At 46.8% G+C, this 16541-nt stretch overlaps 1 protein-coding gene and 1 long non-coding RNA gene across 6 annotated transcripts in view; one reads left to right on the forward strand and one right to left on the reverse strand.

Annotated features, from left to right (window-relative positions):
- NKD2 (NKD inhibitor of WNT signaling pathway 2) overlaps positions 1-6414 on the forward strand; it is a 66419-nt gene extending 60005 nt beyond the window's left edge. For 2 of the 3 annotated variants that reach the window (XM_029053907.1, XM_029053909.2), the window contains exons 7-10: positions 708-855; positions 2029-2113; positions 2919-3046; positions 5222-6414. In XM_029053907.1, the coding sequence (XP_028909740.1) occupies positions 708-855; positions 2029-2113; positions 2919-3046; positions 5222-5787 (927 nt within the window). In that variant the 3' untranslated portion in view covers positions 5788-6414. The remainder of the gene's footprint in view (positions 1-707; positions 856-2028; positions 2114-2918; positions 3047-5221) is intronic. The other variant, XM_029053908.1, reaches the window with a different exon arrangement.
- Positions 614-16469, reverse strand: LOC114807628. 3 transcript variants are annotated; one of them, XR_005659599.1, is made up of 8 exons: positions 16430-16469; positions 11081-11160; positions 7573-7712; positions 6179-6277; positions 4989-5914; positions 3846-3881; positions 1917-2044; positions 614-1191 (listed from the first exon to the last, which is right to left on the reverse strand). It is a non-coding gene; the product is annotated as an uncharacterized LOC114807628 (long non-coding RNA). The 3 variants fall into 3 exon arrangements; XR_003755677.2 differs by having other exon boundaries at positions 614-1172; positions 6179-6326; XR_003755676.2 differs by having other exon boundaries at positions 6179-6326.
- Between the last annotated feature and the right edge of the window lie 72 nt (positions 16470-16541).

Here is a 16541-nt window from a genome sequence, read left to right on the forward strand (position 1 = left end):
CTGACTCTCAGGCCCATGCTCTTTCCATTAGGCCACTCTGCTTCTCACTGTATTACTGTAGAATGAAGTTACTGCAGTTATTTGTGGATTATCATTGCTCAAAGAACCAAATCTCTTTAAATTTCAATGCCTATAAGATATAGTTGTTTTTAATAGTTTTCGTCAATCGCTTACTATGTGCCAGACCCTGTACTAAGGCCTGGGGTAAGTACAAGCTAATCAGGGTGGACACAGTCCATTTTCCACATGGGGTTCACAGTCTGAATACCCCATTTTCCAGATGAGGTAATTGAGGCCCAGAGAAGTGAAGTGACTTGCCCAGGGTCCCACAGCAGACAAGTGGAGTCAGAATTAGAACCCAGATCCTTCTGACTCCCAGGCCTTTTTTTCTTTCCCTTAGGCCACATTGTTACGCCCAACCAACAGGTACACTAATGTGGCTTTGTAAATCCAGGCCCCAAAATCCCAGTTATGGATTCTCAGGGCTAAGCTACATTCCAAACTCTTTCCTTGCCTCTCCAGTTACAGTTCCCTTTAGATCCACCTGAGTGCGTAGTGATAGATTTAGTCATAGTTGGAATGAAAAAGGAAAAAAAACAAAGGGAGGGAAGGGTATTGCTAATTGGAGCATTTCACTTTTAATAGCTTTCTTCTTTTGAGATCCATCGGCGACTTCTGCTATCTCACGCTTCGCTTCCCTTGCCCAGGATATGTCCAGTTTAATGCACACCATTTACGAAGTTGTGGATGCTTCGGTGAACCATTCCTCTCACAACAGTAAGACGCTCAGAGTGAAGCTGACGGTCAGCCCGGAGCCTTCTGGGAAAAGGAAGGGTGGTCTCGGCCCCAGCCAAGGTAATTTAATCGGGTCGAGCTGCGAGCTAAGTCATTTTGGCTATAACGTGTTTGTTCGTTAGGAGTTTTGGAGAGCTGGGATTAGAACCCAGGTCGTCCTGACTCCCAGGCCTCTGCTGTATCCGCTAGACCATGCTGCTGGGGTACCGTAATACAGCTCTGAATTGCTGTGATTTGCCATAAGGCAACAGGCAGGTAAAGTCCATCGGTTGATAGTATTTATCGAGCATGTATCATGTGCTAAGCGTCGTATTGAACACTTGGGAGAGTTTTACAGAATTAGTAGATGTGACCCCCGCTTTTGATGAGCTGATAACCTAATGGAGGAGACAGAAACTAAAAGAAATTACAGATAGGAGGAAGCAATAGAATATCAGTGCTTAGAACAGTGCTTGGCACATAGTAAGCACTTAATAAATACCATCATCATCATAAAAATATGTACATAAGTGCACGGGATAGTGTGATTATTTGAACGTAGAAATAGCAGTTGGGGGGAATTTGCTTGGTTTAGCAGAAAAAGTGCAGAACAGGGAGGCAGGAGACGTAGGTTCTAGTCCCCACTCCCCTGTCCCTCAGTTTCCCCACCTGTAAAATGGAAATAAAATGCCCATTCCCCCCATTGTGGGACAGAGATGGTGTCTGACTAACTGGCATCTATTTAGGGCTTAGCTCAGTGCTTGGCACATAGTATATGCCTAATAGATACCGTCATCATTATTATTCTTAGAAACTGATTTTAAATTGTACAAACTCCCCTGAGGTGATAAAGAGCAATTTCATATGTTTGATGTGAAACATCAAACCAGGTAATTGTATTATTATTATGGCACTGGGTAAGCAACCCCTAAGTGTTGGGGTTGAGACCAGACAAGCAAATCAGACAACTATCCCTGTCCTATATGGCACTGGCCAAAAGTTCACTTCAAATTCCAGGTTAAGGCTGACACAAAATTTGTAAGCCTTTTTCATCTTCTACAACCTTCTTGAATTTCACCTCATGCGACAGAACCCATTGGCTCATTCACTTATTTTTGAACCATCTTCCCCACAACGCCTACCTTCCAATTTTTTTGACCAGGGGTTGGAGGTTTTCAGGACCTTAAATGCCTCTAGGTCAACTGCCGTGGAATTGCCTTGCACTCTAAGCAAGTCCTTTCTTCCCTCCTTCAGATCGGGAAACGAGTCGCTGTAAAACCGAAGGGGAGCACGCTGAAGAGATGAGGACGGCAGACAAAAGGCTGTCTGCCCACGTCAGGTACTCGAAACAGTTATCAAAATCGGCGGCTCAGGTTGCAGAAAGCCCACGCACAGCTCTGTGCTTCATTTTCCTTTTTAAGAGTAATATCAAATGGCTCATCCCCTGAAACCATTTCTCTGGTGCTCTTTGAAGATAAAAGGTCACCTAGACCAGTCTTTTCCCACTGGGTCCATCTCTCTGTCCTGGGAAGTGTCCAGATGTGGCCTGTACTTTTTTCCTGCTGCCATCTTTACAATCCCACCCTCAGGCCTGGACCCTCCCACATGCCTTGAGAAAGCAGAGGGTGGTTCAGAAGTTAAAAACACTTCAAAAGCCGGTCTCTGGCTACATAGCTTTGTCTGCAAATGGTATCTCCCAAACTTTCCTGTCAGACTTTCCAGGAGATGGAGAGACTTTGCCTCAGGTTCCCCCGTCTTCTTCTCTAGCAAAATTGATGTGCCATTTCCAGGGCGGAAGGGCATTTCTCTCTCTCGATCTCTGAAGCTGAAACGCCTGCCCAAGTAATCCTTATTCCTTCTCTTTCACCCTGCCCATTTTGAGGTTCTGAGGCAGCCATCCCAGCATTCTCAACCCCTGAGGAAACTCAGAGGCAGCAAACCTCTGTTGACTGAGGCTGGCCAATGGTCCCTCAGCAGGATGAGGCAATTAAGTATCCATAAAATGACTTTGGGTGTTTTCCCATTCTTTAGGGCAGGGCAGCTCTGTTCTTTAAGACAGCACCACCTTAGCGAGCCCTTTTGGCTTCACACTGTGTCCCCCACCACTCCCACATGCCATATTGATGTCACATTTCTTCACCCAGAAGGCCGAACCCCGACCACCACCACTACGGCGTGCGGGAGCAGTACTGTGTGGACGAAAACACTGAGCGGAGGAACCATTACCTCGACCTTGCTGGAATTGAGAACTACACTTCCAAATTCGGGCCAGGTGAGCTCCCCAAAAGCAGGCCCAGAGAGAAAACCAACCCTGTTTGAAAGGCAGGAATCCTTTGCCTTAGAGACAAGAATCAAGTTTGACGTTCTGCAGAGTCCTTTCAAGATGAAATAACATTTCGTTAGGACCGTTCAGAAGACTTTCTTGAAAGGAAAACAGTTGGCACCTGAATTAAGCAGGGCACAGGGTTGAGTTCACAGCCCTCTCTCCTTCTGTCTCCCTCAGGGTATCCATAGCGATAGGGAGGGGTATGTAGTTGCAGATGCTTGCCCCTACACACACTATCAATCAATAGGTCAATTGTATCTATTGAGCGCTTACTATGTGCAGAGCATTGTACTAAGCGCTTGGGAGAGTACAATATTAGACATTCTAGAGGGGGAGATGGACATGAATAGAGAAGCAGCGTGGCTCAGTGGAAAGAGACAGGGCTTGAGAGTCAGAGGTCATGGGTTCGACTCCCAGCTGTGCCACTTGTCAGCTGGGTGACTGTGGGCAAGTCACTTAACTTCTCTGTGCCTCAGTTACCTCATCTGTAAAATGGGGATTAACTGTGAGCCTCACGTGGGACAACCTGATGACCCTGTACCTACCCCAGCGCTTAGAACAGTGCTCTGCACGCAGTAAGCGCTTAACAAATACTGACATTATTATTATATAAATATATTACAGATAGGCAGATCATTGCTATGGGGCTGGGAGAGAAATGAATAAAGGGAGCAAGTTAGGGTGACTCTGAAAGGAGTGGGAGAAGAGGAAAGAAGAAGGACTTAGTCTGCCCCAAGTCACTTACATCAGGACTCCCCATTTCCAGTATCCCTCTGCTGACCTGGAAGAAACAAAAGTGGGTTAGGCAATGGAACGCAATGACATCATGCAAAATCTTTGCAGAAATCCACAGGGGTCATCGTGACCCCCCACTTTGTGCCTTCAGTTTCCACTCCCGGGTTCTGTTAGACATGAGTCCTGGGTCTGAGCCAAGGGAAGAGATGAGGAGGTGGAGAGAGACTGGTGCTAAAAAGAAAAATGCATAGAGGTGTCCAGTGCCAATGTTGACCTATAGGACAGGCCAACCGAAACCAAAAATCAGGGGAAAAGGCTATCCTTGGCCACACCTGCTCTCATTCATTCATTTAACTGTATTGAGCGCTTGCTTATTTATTTACAGCACGGGAGAGTACAGTACCTCAGTAAACACACGCATTCCCTGCCCACAACGAGTTTACAAAATAGGGAGACCCACCTTAAAGTTGCAATTTTGGCCAAGGCCAGAGAGTCCTGGAACACGTCTCTGGGTCCAACTAGACACTCAGAGCCCAAACCCGGTGGTTGAGCCACCCCTAGATATGGTTAAAAGCTGGACTGACCCTTAAGAGCACCCTGAAGCTCAGCCCTGATTCTTGAGCTCCCTCTGCCAGCCGAGTTAGCCAAGAATAAAAAAAAGGCCTCACAGAGCTCCCCATCGAGGAGACAAGATCCACGCTTGAGGTGAGTGGGACTTTCCTCCTGGAAGGGCCGGCTGCCTTCCATTTCCCTAGCAACAGGCCAGTTTTTCCCATCCTTTAGGCCAGAGCCCTTGGGGCTCCACTGACCATCTTCTGCAGCATCAGTGTTCAAATGAGGGGGAAGAAAGAACCCCTCCTAGTGAAAAGGGAGAAAAAGCACATTCTTCTCAAACAAGATTTTGGGAGAATTTGCTATGTGATTAGCACCCCCAACAAAAAGCTTTCAGAAAAAGCAAGCCTGCTCTTCTCTAAGCTAGATCCTGTTTCGTCTCAGCGACTGGCACAGAGCAAATTCTCAGAGAGCCTGTCTCCCCGTCTAGACTGCAAGCGCGATGCAGGCAGGAAATGTGTGTTATATTGTTGCACCGTACTCCCCCAAGCGCTTAGTGCAGTGGTCTGCACACAGTGAGTGCTCAATAAATACAACTGACCTGGGGGAAGTTGCTTAGCCTCCCTGAGCCTCACTCTCCTCAGCTGCAAATTGGGTCTTAATGCTTCCTCCCTGACCCTTCAAGGATGCGCAGTGAGATCAGTGATGTGAAAGAACTTTGATTTCTCTGTGGAGGGGGAGGGATGGAAGAGAAACGGAGAGGAATGTTCAAAAGCACCTTTAAATACAAGATGGCGTGCCCGGACTGACGCCTCGTTTGCCTCGCTCTTTCAGGTTCCCCTCCGACACAGCCCAAGCAGGACCACCACGGGAAGGGCAGCCACGCCCAGAGCCACCCTCGCCCGCCGGAGGCAGACGCCCACCCCGGTCACCACAGGAGGTCCCAGGTGCTGGCCGAGTACCCGGGGCCGCCGGCCGAGCCCCCCGCCCGGGCGTGGGAGGGGCCGCAGCGGCTGAGGGGCCAGGAGAGGCCGTTCCTCAAGTCGCCCAAGGGCTCCGGGAAAAACCCGGCCTCGGCGGGCGGAAACGGCGGGCCGAAGTCGGCCAAAGCGTCTAGCTACTACGGGCCCGGGCCGCCCGTCCAAGCAGGGCCGGACGGGTACCACCTCCAGCAGCAGCCGTACAGCCACAAGAAATCCCGGCAGAAGGCCAAAGACGCCCACTCCCCGCTCAGAGCCACTCACGCCCAGCCCGCCGTCTTGGAGCACGAGGTCACGCGAGACCTCCCCCCGGTGCTGACCAACGAGGGCTACGTCATTCCCGTGATCCAGAGACATGAGCACCACCACCACCACGAACATCACCATCACCACCACTACCACCACTATCACCAGTCCTGAGGAAGAGGGACGAGGCTGCTTAAATCCTTTGGGACGGGCGGAGCCGGGGAATTCGAGGATTACGGTGTCGCGGATCCCTTCTCCGGAAGGCGGTGTTGGAAAGCGCCGAACCGATGCCTGTTTTTCACTTAACAACAACAACAAAATTCAGATTTACATAAGGATATCCTTTCTTTTATATACAATGTTCAGCTCTAGATCTCAGGTGTACGAGCAGTTTGGAAGCTGCGCCCAGATACTCTCCAGAGAAATCCTTGTTTTTTTTAATACTGTAAAAACTAACTATGTTTTTAATGAACATGTTTGATGCCACTGCTGTTTTTCAGTTATAATGCTGTTTTATGTAATCCATAAAAATCATATATATTTGTAGAGAAAAAAAAATTTATACCTGCTTCTGTTTATAATTCCAAAGAGAGGCCTTCTTTTTTGGTAAAATAATCTCGGTCCCGATGTTCTTCAGCTATTTTTCTCACGGCTTTGGGGTTTCCTATTGGTGCTCACACAATTTTTTTTTTTTGTACAAGTCAGTAGTTATCCTATAGATTGCGAGTGAATGTAACACGTTGTAACCTTTGAAAATAATTTATTCATTATTAAATTCCAACGCCGATGGTTTTACTTACACACCTTTTCTGTGGTATGTATAGGTCGGGTGGGGGTGACTTGTTTTGGATGTGTCATGTAAAGCACTGAATGTGGGGGAGAAAGAAGTGTAGCTGAGGGGGAGGGTCGTTGTTTGCATGAGTGTGGAAAACCTAATCCAGGAGCAACAGTTTTGGGCAGGGAACGCGTCTACCAACTCTGTTTCCATTGTGCTCTCCCGAGCACTTAGTACAGTTCTGTGCATACAGTAAGCGCTCAAGAAATATGATTAATTGAACAGAAGCTGAAGCAGGGGGAGCAGGAAGAGGAAAGACATGTGCATCCTCTAACTTGGAACCTCCTGGTGGTAAAGAAATCTTCCGAAACCAACAGAGGAAAATAACCCCTACGTAACAAGGGAAAGAAGGTATCTCTGTCCTAATTAAAAAACAGCATGGGATGGGTGGGGTAGGTAAGACTGATATTGTTCCCACTTCTGCCAGTGTGAGTCAATTGAAGCAAGCCTTGTTTACTTTCTTGGCTTTAATATCCTCATCTGTAAAATGGGGACAACTACATTCCTTCCTTGAGTTTTCAGGGCTATGGTTAGAGTCAGCGTCCATCAGTGGAAAGACCAGGAGGCAAATGCATTGCAAAACTTCCCTCCGTCGACAGAAGGAGCATATATTTAACTTTCTTACCTTCTCCCTGTGAACCATAACCCTTTGCTGGTAGAGAAAGCTCAAACTGACATCTGGACTTCAAAATCGAAATCCTGGTTGGGGCTTTGTGTGATGTTAAATTCCTGACCCCTAGAAAGTCTTAAATGAGCAATCAAGGCATGTAGTTTCCCAAGGAAAAAGATAGTGTTTGGGGCTAGTTGTGTTTGAAGGGCAAGGGATGTAACTTGGGCGTTGCTCAAATGCTTTAGCGTTTCCCTTCTCTGGATGTACTCATGTGTGAAGAGAAATGTTTCACTGGAATATTGCAGAATTCCTAAGAAAGTGTGAGCAGATGTAAAATGTGAAACCATTTTAAAAATGGAATGTTCAGATAGAGGATCAGAGTATTTCCAGGTGGATATAGCTATATTGACTCAACGGCCAGGCGACGAGCAGCTATACATTATGTACAGAGCAGAGCGCTGACTGTTTACGTCCATTTATCTAGAAAGATAAGTTTATAAATATGTATACATACCTGACTCAGAATTTATAGGTGAAGTTTGGTTCTTTCCATCCTGCTGCTCTCAAAGAAAAACTGAAATGGACTTTAGATGGCAGGAATGCATTGCTCCAGATGTGGTTGGATCGCGTGGACCAAGTTCTACGATGGAAAGGCTAGATGTTTGGAAAGAAATTGAATTAGTAAAGAAGGCAAGGCCAATGTTTTCTCCCCCATTCTATATTGAATCATGTCCCAAGGGTCATGGCCATTAGTTGTAAGTAAAAACCCATAGGCAATGGCTGGAATTGGTTTCCCTGCCAGGTTAATGGAACAGCAATCCAATTGGCCCCCTCCCCCCCATTTTTAAACTTTAACTCACTCATCCCCACGGTATTTCTGGGGGTGTCCAGGGCAGTGAGGATTGGACACTGTTCCTGCAAATTGAATCCTATTATAAGAAAGGCGTTCATATCATTACTGTATGGATATTTTTGTAAAAAAAAAATGCTCTATGTAGCTGTATTGGATTTCACTTAAACTGTATAGTATTATTGTACATGACCTAAATAAATGCATTCTTTATTTAGTGCCAGAAGATTTATTGAGTGCCAGCTAGGCACCGAAGACCTTCAAAGCTCTGTTGTTTTACCAAGCATGGAAAGTTGATCTGAGGTCATATGGCTCCATGAATGTCTTTTGTCCTGAGCTCGTGGACTATGAACATAATTGGAAAGTGGACTCTGTTGCAGCCAGATGTCACTTAATCTGTGGATCATGATGTACTATGGCATTTGGCTCTAGGCAGCGACACCATTATATTAATCATATGAGGAATATGACCAGTTAAAAACAAACTGCCCTACCTACAGAAAGGAAATAAGATAGACATAATAATAATAGTGACATCCTTTAAATAGTTCCTCAGTGCCAAGCACTCTGCTGTGCACTGGGATAGAAACAGTACGGTTAGATCATACACAGTCCCTGACTCACAGTCTCTGTCCCCATTTAATTTAATCCCCATTTTTCAGTTGAAGAAACTGAAGCAGAGATGTTAAATGACTTGTCCAAATGTGTCACAGGAGGCAAGTGGTGGAAAAGAGATTAGAACTCACATCTCCTGATTCCCTGAGCTACGCTCTTTCCATTAGGCCATGCTGCTTTTCAAGAGACGGATAAAACCAATCCGCCTGACCCTGAAGAGCTAGCAGTCAAAGGAAGGGCATTTCGGTCTCTTTTTTGTTTCATTCGAAAGGCCATGTCAGACTGCAGGGCATATCATCAGCTTGTGCTCTCCTCCACCCTTACCCCTTCTCTGGCAGCAAGACAGCGAGGAGAATCCAAAGGAAGGACATGCTTGCTGACATCTAAGAATGAGGATTTTTCTGCTACTAATGAGTTCTGACGCAAGGGGTCATAAATAGTCAAAACTCATTTTTTCAAACCTTAAGTGAGGTGAAGTTTGAGAAACCCTATTGGGGAAGATTGCTGACAAAATATTGTCACCAAAACCACAACTGAATTACAGGACCTGTCACCTGCTGGGTGATCTTGGACAAGTCCCCTAACTTCTCGTGCCTCAGTTTCCTCACCTGCAAAATGTGGATTAAAAACCTCTCTTCTTTAGACTGTGAGCCCCATGTGGGACAGGGATTGTGTCCAGTCTGATTACCTTGTAACTACCCAAGCACTTAGTACAGAGCTTGGCATACAGTAAGCACTTAAACATCACGATTATCATTGCTATTATTATTATTAGGATCCTAGGCTCAGTGAAGATCACCTCATACCACTGGCTTTACATACCGCTGCTTCCTTCTCCTCTCTCCTTCCTGACTCTCTCCACTCATGTCTCCGCTCAAATTCTTGCCTCGCCATCGTCCCTGATTTCTCTACCCTTATTTAACTGAGCTCCTACTGTGTGCAGAGCACTGTACTAAGCATTTGGGAGAGTACAACAATAAACAGACACATTCCCTGCCCACAACAAGCTTATATGTCTAGAGGGGGAGACAGATAATATAAATAAGTCACCTCATGCGACCCTTACACAGAGAACTTAAGACATGGTTAACGTTTTGGGGTACGGCTTCTATTCTAAATGTGAACGATCATGGTTGACCCCCCCGTTTCTCATTCGTTACGTTGTAAGCTGCCTCACCTCATTATAATTTCCTCAGAGCCTGGTACTAGTTGTTGCAGCTCAATGATCAGTGACCGAAGGATACATGAGCCTCCAGCTGGGCACAGACAATCGCTGTGACCGAATCACTACTAGGGAATCACTTCTTAGTTCAGCTTGGCACATTATGGACAGCACGGGCCTGGAGGCCAGAGGACCTGGGTTCTAAACAGCTCTGCCACTTCCCAGCTGGGTGACCACAGGTAAGTCACTTTGACTTTTCTGTGCCTCGGTTGCCTCAACCGCAGAGTGGGGATTCAATTCCTGTTCTCCCTCCTACTTAAACTGGGAGCCTTATATGGGACAGGGCCTGGTATCTACCCCAGTGCTCAGAACAGGGCTTGACACATAGTGCTTGAATACCATAAAAAAAAAATCTTCAGGAAATACAGTTCTGTTGATATAATGTTTATTAGAATCCAGATCCTCTGACTCCTAAGCCCATGGCGTGCTCTTGCCACTAGGCCATGCTGCTTCTCATTGAAATTAGATGTCCTCCAAGAACTTTACTTTATTAACCTAAAGAGAAGCTGCGTGGCCTAGTGAATAGAGCATGGGCCTGAGAGTCAGAAGGACCTGGGTTCTCATCCTGCCACCACCACTTGTCTGCAGTGTGACCTTGGGCAAGTCACTTTGCTTTTCTGAGCCTCTGTCACCTAATCTGTCAAAGGGGGATTAAGACTGTGAGCCCAGTGTGGCACAGAGACTGTGTCCAACCCAATTACTTTTAACTAGCCCATATTTTAGTACAGTACCTAGCACACAGTAAGCACTTAAATACCACAATTATATTATTTTTAACCGTTTTTTCCCCACTCCATTCGCTCTCCCTTCTATTTCACCTATGCATTTGCACCTAACCCCTTTAAGCACTTTGATTCTCCGCCCACCCCCAGCCCCACAGCACTTTTGTATGTACTCTTATACTCTATGGCATCCCATACCTGTTTTACTGTACCCTCCCAAGCTCTTAGTATACTAAGTGCTCAATAAATACTATTGAACGAATGAGTAACTTTTTTAAAATGTCTATCTCCTCTAGATTGTTAACTCCTTATGGATTGAGAACATACCTATTAACTCTCTTGTACTGTACTCTCCCAAGCAGTTGGTATACTGCTATGCACACAGTCCATGTTCGATAAATACCACTGATCGGTCAATTAACTTGTCCCAGCTCCCTAGTGAGGCTGGGCTCCAGAGTTGGTCCCGAGTTGTCAGTGAAACTTAAAGAGACAATGGCTGTTATCCTCCTGTCTTATCTTGAGGCCATTCACAGGACTGTATTTCCTGGTCTGCTCAGGAACTCATCTCCAACAAAACAACAAGATTAAATGAATCCCTCAAAACATTCCTTACCGTGTTCCAACACGGGCTTCACGGTGACAGTCCGGCACCATTTCAATGAGGAAAGCCGGGTGTTCCATTTCCTCGTTTGCCTGAGGAAAAAAAGTAATCGAAGGATCGATCTTTTAGACATTCGAAGTCCATTAGATTCAAATGAAGGTCGATGGGATTGCTTCGGTTCCTGATTAGACCTTGCTGTTGCCAAATAGATGGGATTTGTTATTCCGGAGTAGACTTTAGCTTGGAAAATTTGACACACAGTTTCTGTTCCACCACCATCTTATCTCGCTTATGATGCGAGTAAAACTTCCTGGCCAAGCGGACTGGATGTCATTACCCTGGAGGTGGATGTGTAATTTTGTTTCTTTTGGCCAAAGATCCCAGTTTCCAGGTGTCAGAAAACCAGGTCTTTCTGACAGCTCATTCAGGTATTTTCACAGTAACAATCATAATAATAACAACAGTGGTAAGAGAAGCAGCATGGCTCAGTGGAAATAGTACGTAATTAGGAGTCAGAGGTCATGGGTTCTACTCCCGGCTCCGCCACCTGTCAGCTATGTGACTTTGGGCAAGTCACTTATCTTCTCTGGGCCTCAGTTACCTCATCTGTAAAATGGGGATTGAGACTGTGAGCCCCACAAGGGACAGGGACTGTGTCCAACCCTATTTGCCTGTATCCACTCCAGTCCATCCCAGTACAGTGCCTGGCACATATTAAGAGCTTAACCAATACCATTATTATATTTTACTCTCCCTCAATCATTTAGTACAGTGCTCTGCATCCAATAAGTGCTCAATAAATACCAATTGATTGATTGATACGTGGTTTCCCTGAGTATCAGTATTCCGAGAGCAAACTCGGAAAAGATTTATGAATTTGCAGATTTGGAAGGAGAGCTGACGCTAGTGTGAGACTCCAATTAATCGTATTTATTGAATGCCCACTCTGTGAAGAGCACTGTACGAAGCACTTGGTAGAGTACAATACAACAGCGTAGGTAGACACTTTCCCTGCCCCCGATGAGTTTGAAGTCTAGAGGGGTCATCTTAGTAACCGGGGCAGCGTCCAAAGCCTTAGCTCACCATCTGATAGATTGGAGATAGATTTGAGGTTGACCAAATCGATTATAGGCCATACTGCTATTGGATACCCACTGCTTAAATGAATCTGGGTTGATCTCTTTCAGAAGCCCCAGAAAGAAGCAGGTTGAAACGACGATTTAGGGAAAAGGATAGTTTGAGATGAACGGTATGTGTCAAAGTCCACCATAGCTATCTATTGTTGCCTCCTGATCTCCCGAGTCTTCACATCTAAAAGGCTCTTTCTTCTGCCCTCAAATTAACAATCCATTCTGAGGTGAACAGTTCCGATCTGTTACCCAGATGCACAGAAGAGACAAGAAGAGTCAGGAAAAGATTATCCTCTTCCCCGCCACCTCGAGCAGAGCCCCACCTAAACGATCTCGGAAAGATGACACGATTCCATTTTTCCGGGCCCTGAAGGGCATTGCATAATCTCTCCCTGTAACGCACTTCAGCGTTGACTGGAAGGAGCCAGTTTTCATGTGCTGACTTTCCTCCCTCCACAATTACCCCGGGGAGAAGAGGGACCTTTCCTTTGGATCTCCCAGATTTCAAAGCCAGATTTGTTGTGTTCCTGGCTTCTGGCCTGCTCGGCCAATTACGCCTGACCCTTGCCGTGACCTGCCCTTTATATCGTACCATGTTTCCATTTCCTGCCGCGCTATTTCTAGGGCGCATGTTTCCCTCGGAGCTGGAGGAAGCTGCCAAGGCTCTTGATCTTTTTCCCCAATGTATTTCTTTTCTAATCTCGCCCTTAGATTAGACTCTGAATTAACTTTGAGTTCTATCTGCTGTGGGAGAGAAGCTCCCCCTGGGACATTCCAAGGAGGTCATTTGTGCTCAGAAATGCCCGGCCCCAGAAACGCATGTTACGGTTAAAATATAATAAATAATACAGTCTTGGCCCATCTGAGTGGGCTAACTGACCCTACCCAGAGACCCACATCTGAGAGGCTTCAAAAGACAGTTTGGGGATTTCATGCATCGATGACACAGCCCACAGAGTAGCCGTAACGGTGTAATAATAACAGCAGCAATAATAATAGTAATAACATTTGCAAGGCACCTAGTATGTGCCCAAGCACCGGGGCAGTTACACAGTAATGAGGTTAGACACACTACCTGTTCCAAGTGGGGCTCACAGTCTAAGGACAAATCCCCATTTTATCTGTGAGTACACCGAGGCACAGAAAAGTTAAAGGACTTGCCCAAGGAGACATAGCAGGCAAGTGGCAGAGCTGGAAGTAGAACCCTGGTGCTCTGACTCCCAGGCCAATCTCTTCCCACTAATGACAATAGTAATAATAATGATGATATTTGCTAAGGACTTACTCTGTGTCAAGCACTGTGGTAGATACAAGCTAATCAGGTTGGATACGGTCCCTTGTCCCACATGGAGCTCACAGTCGCCATTTTACAGAGGAGGGAACTGAGGCCCAGAGAAGTGAAGTGACTTGCCTAAGGTCACCCAGAAGACAGGCGGCAGAGCTGGGATCAGAAACCATGTCCTCTGCCTCCCAGGCCCAGGCTCTTTCCACTAGACTACACTGCTTCCCAGTGGGCCTAGCCCTAGGTCAGGTGTTGAAATGCACAGACCCAAGCTCTGCCTCAAGAGTAACTCATAATTGAATGCTCTTCTGGATCCCAAAAGGTAGAACAGGAAAGAAACTTGTTCCTGTCCTGGAGGGATGGAATTGCTCCACCGGCTTAGTCCGAAGCAATTTGGGAAAACAAATAGGAGCACAGCTAGAGCCCAGATCTCTCCTGGCAATGTGAAGCGGAGAATGAAACTGACTCGCTTAGTTGATGCACGACAAATACCTGCCCTCGCTTGTATTATGGAGAACACGCAGCCTGCACGGGCCTAGTTTCCACGCGTCAAACCAATGAAGGCGCAAGGAACGACTCCACGAGGCCTATGAGCAGAACAAGGCCGAGTCTTCCCCACTCGGGGACAAACTCTGGTGATTTCCCCCCAAATCCCCGTAAAGCTACCAGGATTCAGAATTTCCAATCGGGGCTCTGCTTACCTCCGTGGGGTTTGCAGTTTGATAAGCCCAGTGTGACATGGAGAGCAAGGGGGATTTAAGGTGGCCTCTCCTTCTCTTTCTCCTACTGGCAGAGGTGCCAGCTTTTCATTATTTTTAAAGGGAGATGAGGGCCAGGAAAGGCAAATAGACCAGAAAACCATCTTTTATTCTGTAAGCTTGTGTGGTCAGGGAACGTGCCGACCAACTCAGTTATACTGTACTCTCCCAAGCGCTAAGCATGGTGTTCCGCGCACAATAAGCACAATAAGCATTCAATAGATACAATCGATTATCTTTCCAACACTGGCGGCAAACAAACCCTCGGATCTCATCAGAGCCTTGGGATGAGCCAGTTTAGAAATCCAGGTGAGAAATAATAACTGCGGTATTTGTTAAGCCCTTACTATGTGCCATACTGTATTAAGCACTGAGGTGGATACAAGCAAATTGGGATGGACACAGTCCCTGTCCCACCTGGGGCTCACAGGTCTTAACCCCCACTTTGCAGATGAGGTAACTGAGGCCCAGAGAAGTGAAGTGATTGGCCCAAGGCCATACGGCAGACAAGCGGCGGAGACGGGATGAGAACGAATGACCTAAATGCTCTAAATTTGCGGGATACTCACCCTCAATGTGCCCCGAGGGAAGTCCCCAGGGATGGTGGTAACTGAGCCATCTTCCGTTCCACCCCCAAAGGCCTAGATGTGGAAGAACTCGTGCAGAAGATTTGTCATATTCTGCCGAAGCCTCTCTGCCCTGTTTTAATGAAACCTAGTTTGGGGCCTCTTCCTGTCCCTGAGATTCCTGACTACTAGTCTCTGGCTAGTGGCCCAGTAGGGCAACCTGTTCCTGCCAGTCAGCCTTCATTTAGGAAGAAAAGCATCCCCAAAATCCCTGGTGTTGTGAAACCCTATTCCTCTTGCTCTCCCTCCTCCCACGGTGGCATTCGAAGCTCCTCTTTGAAATTCAATATTGTGCCTTCTCTCCTGCATTTCTCTCCCTTCCTCTCAGACCCGGCCCTAGGCTCAGTGGACATTTCTCCAAGGCTCCGATGGCATCTTAGCCCGGCCTGCCTCCATTCCCCAGCCCGATGCCCAGAGAGCAGCAGCGCCTCAGGCTGGAAACCCTGAGGTCACGGGTCAACGCTGGAACCTCTCCTTGACCTTCACGATTGACTGCCATCGGAGGCCAGACTGCTAACCCACCCTCCCAGCTGGGTGCAAGTCAAGGAATTCCAGTCCCTGGGACTTTTCTACGACTCAACCAGTTCCTCAGTCCCTTTCTCAGAGTCATCGGCACTTCTGCTTGGGAGCACTGTTTCAGAGAAGCAGTGCGGCGTAGTGGATAGAGCAGGGGCCTGGCAGTCAGAGTGTTGTAGATTCCAATCCCAGCTCCGCCACTTGTCTGCTGTGTGGTCAAATCACTTCTCTGTTCCTCAGTTCCCTCAACTGTGAGCCCTACGTGGGACAGGGGCTATATCTACCCTGATTTACTTGATCCACCCCAACACTTAGTAATAATAATGTTGATATTTTGTTAAGCGCTTACTATGTGCAGAGCACTGTTCTAAGCGCTGGGGGAGACACAGGGCAATCAGGTTGTCCCACGTGGGGCTCACAGTCTTTATCCCCAATTTACAGATGAGGGAACTGAAGCACTGAGAAGTTAAGTGACTTGCTCACAGTCACACTGCTGACAAGTGGCCGAGCCGGGATTCGAACCCGTGACCTCTGACTCCAAAGCCCGTGCTCTTTCCACTGAGCCACGCTGTGCCTGGCACATAGTAAGTGCTTAACAAATACCATAATTATTATTACTCTGAGGAAGACAGAGACCAAAGCTTGTCTTTAAACCAAGTTCCATGCAGCAGCCAGGGCTTTGTTATTGCCATTCAACAGAGATTGACTTTTCTCATCTGTAAAATGGGGATGTGAGCCCCACGTGGGACAACCTGATTACCTTGTATATACCCAAAGAACGGTGCTTGGCATAGAGTCGGCACTTAAATGCCATTATTAGTATTATTATTAATCTCCCCAACCCCAAAATCCTTAATACCTGAGAGGAGCACACCAAACCCAAAAACACAAGACCATAATCACATAGGGTAGGGCATCATAGCATCGTAATCCGTGAGAAACATTAGCCCAAGAACTTGGCCAGAATTTTTAGTTTCGGGATGGAATGTTGAGAAATCCAAGGTCTTTGGGGCTCGGTTTCCCTTCACTGTAAAATGGGGATTCAATACCTGTTCTTCTTCACGGCCTACTGGATACAGCACGGGCCTGGGAGTCAGAAGGTCATGAGTTCTAATCTTCACTCTGCCACTTCTCTGCTGTGTAATCTTGGGCAAGTCACTT

The sequence above is a fragment of the Ornithorhynchus anatinus genome, chromosome X3, assembly GCF_004115215.2.
Source record: "Ornithorhynchus anatinus isolate Pmale09 chromosome X3, mOrnAna1.pri.v4, whole genome shotgun sequence".
Classification (NCBI taxonomy): Eukaryota; Metazoa; Chordata; class Mammalia; order Monotremata; family Ornithorhynchidae; genus Ornithorhynchus; species Ornithorhynchus anatinus.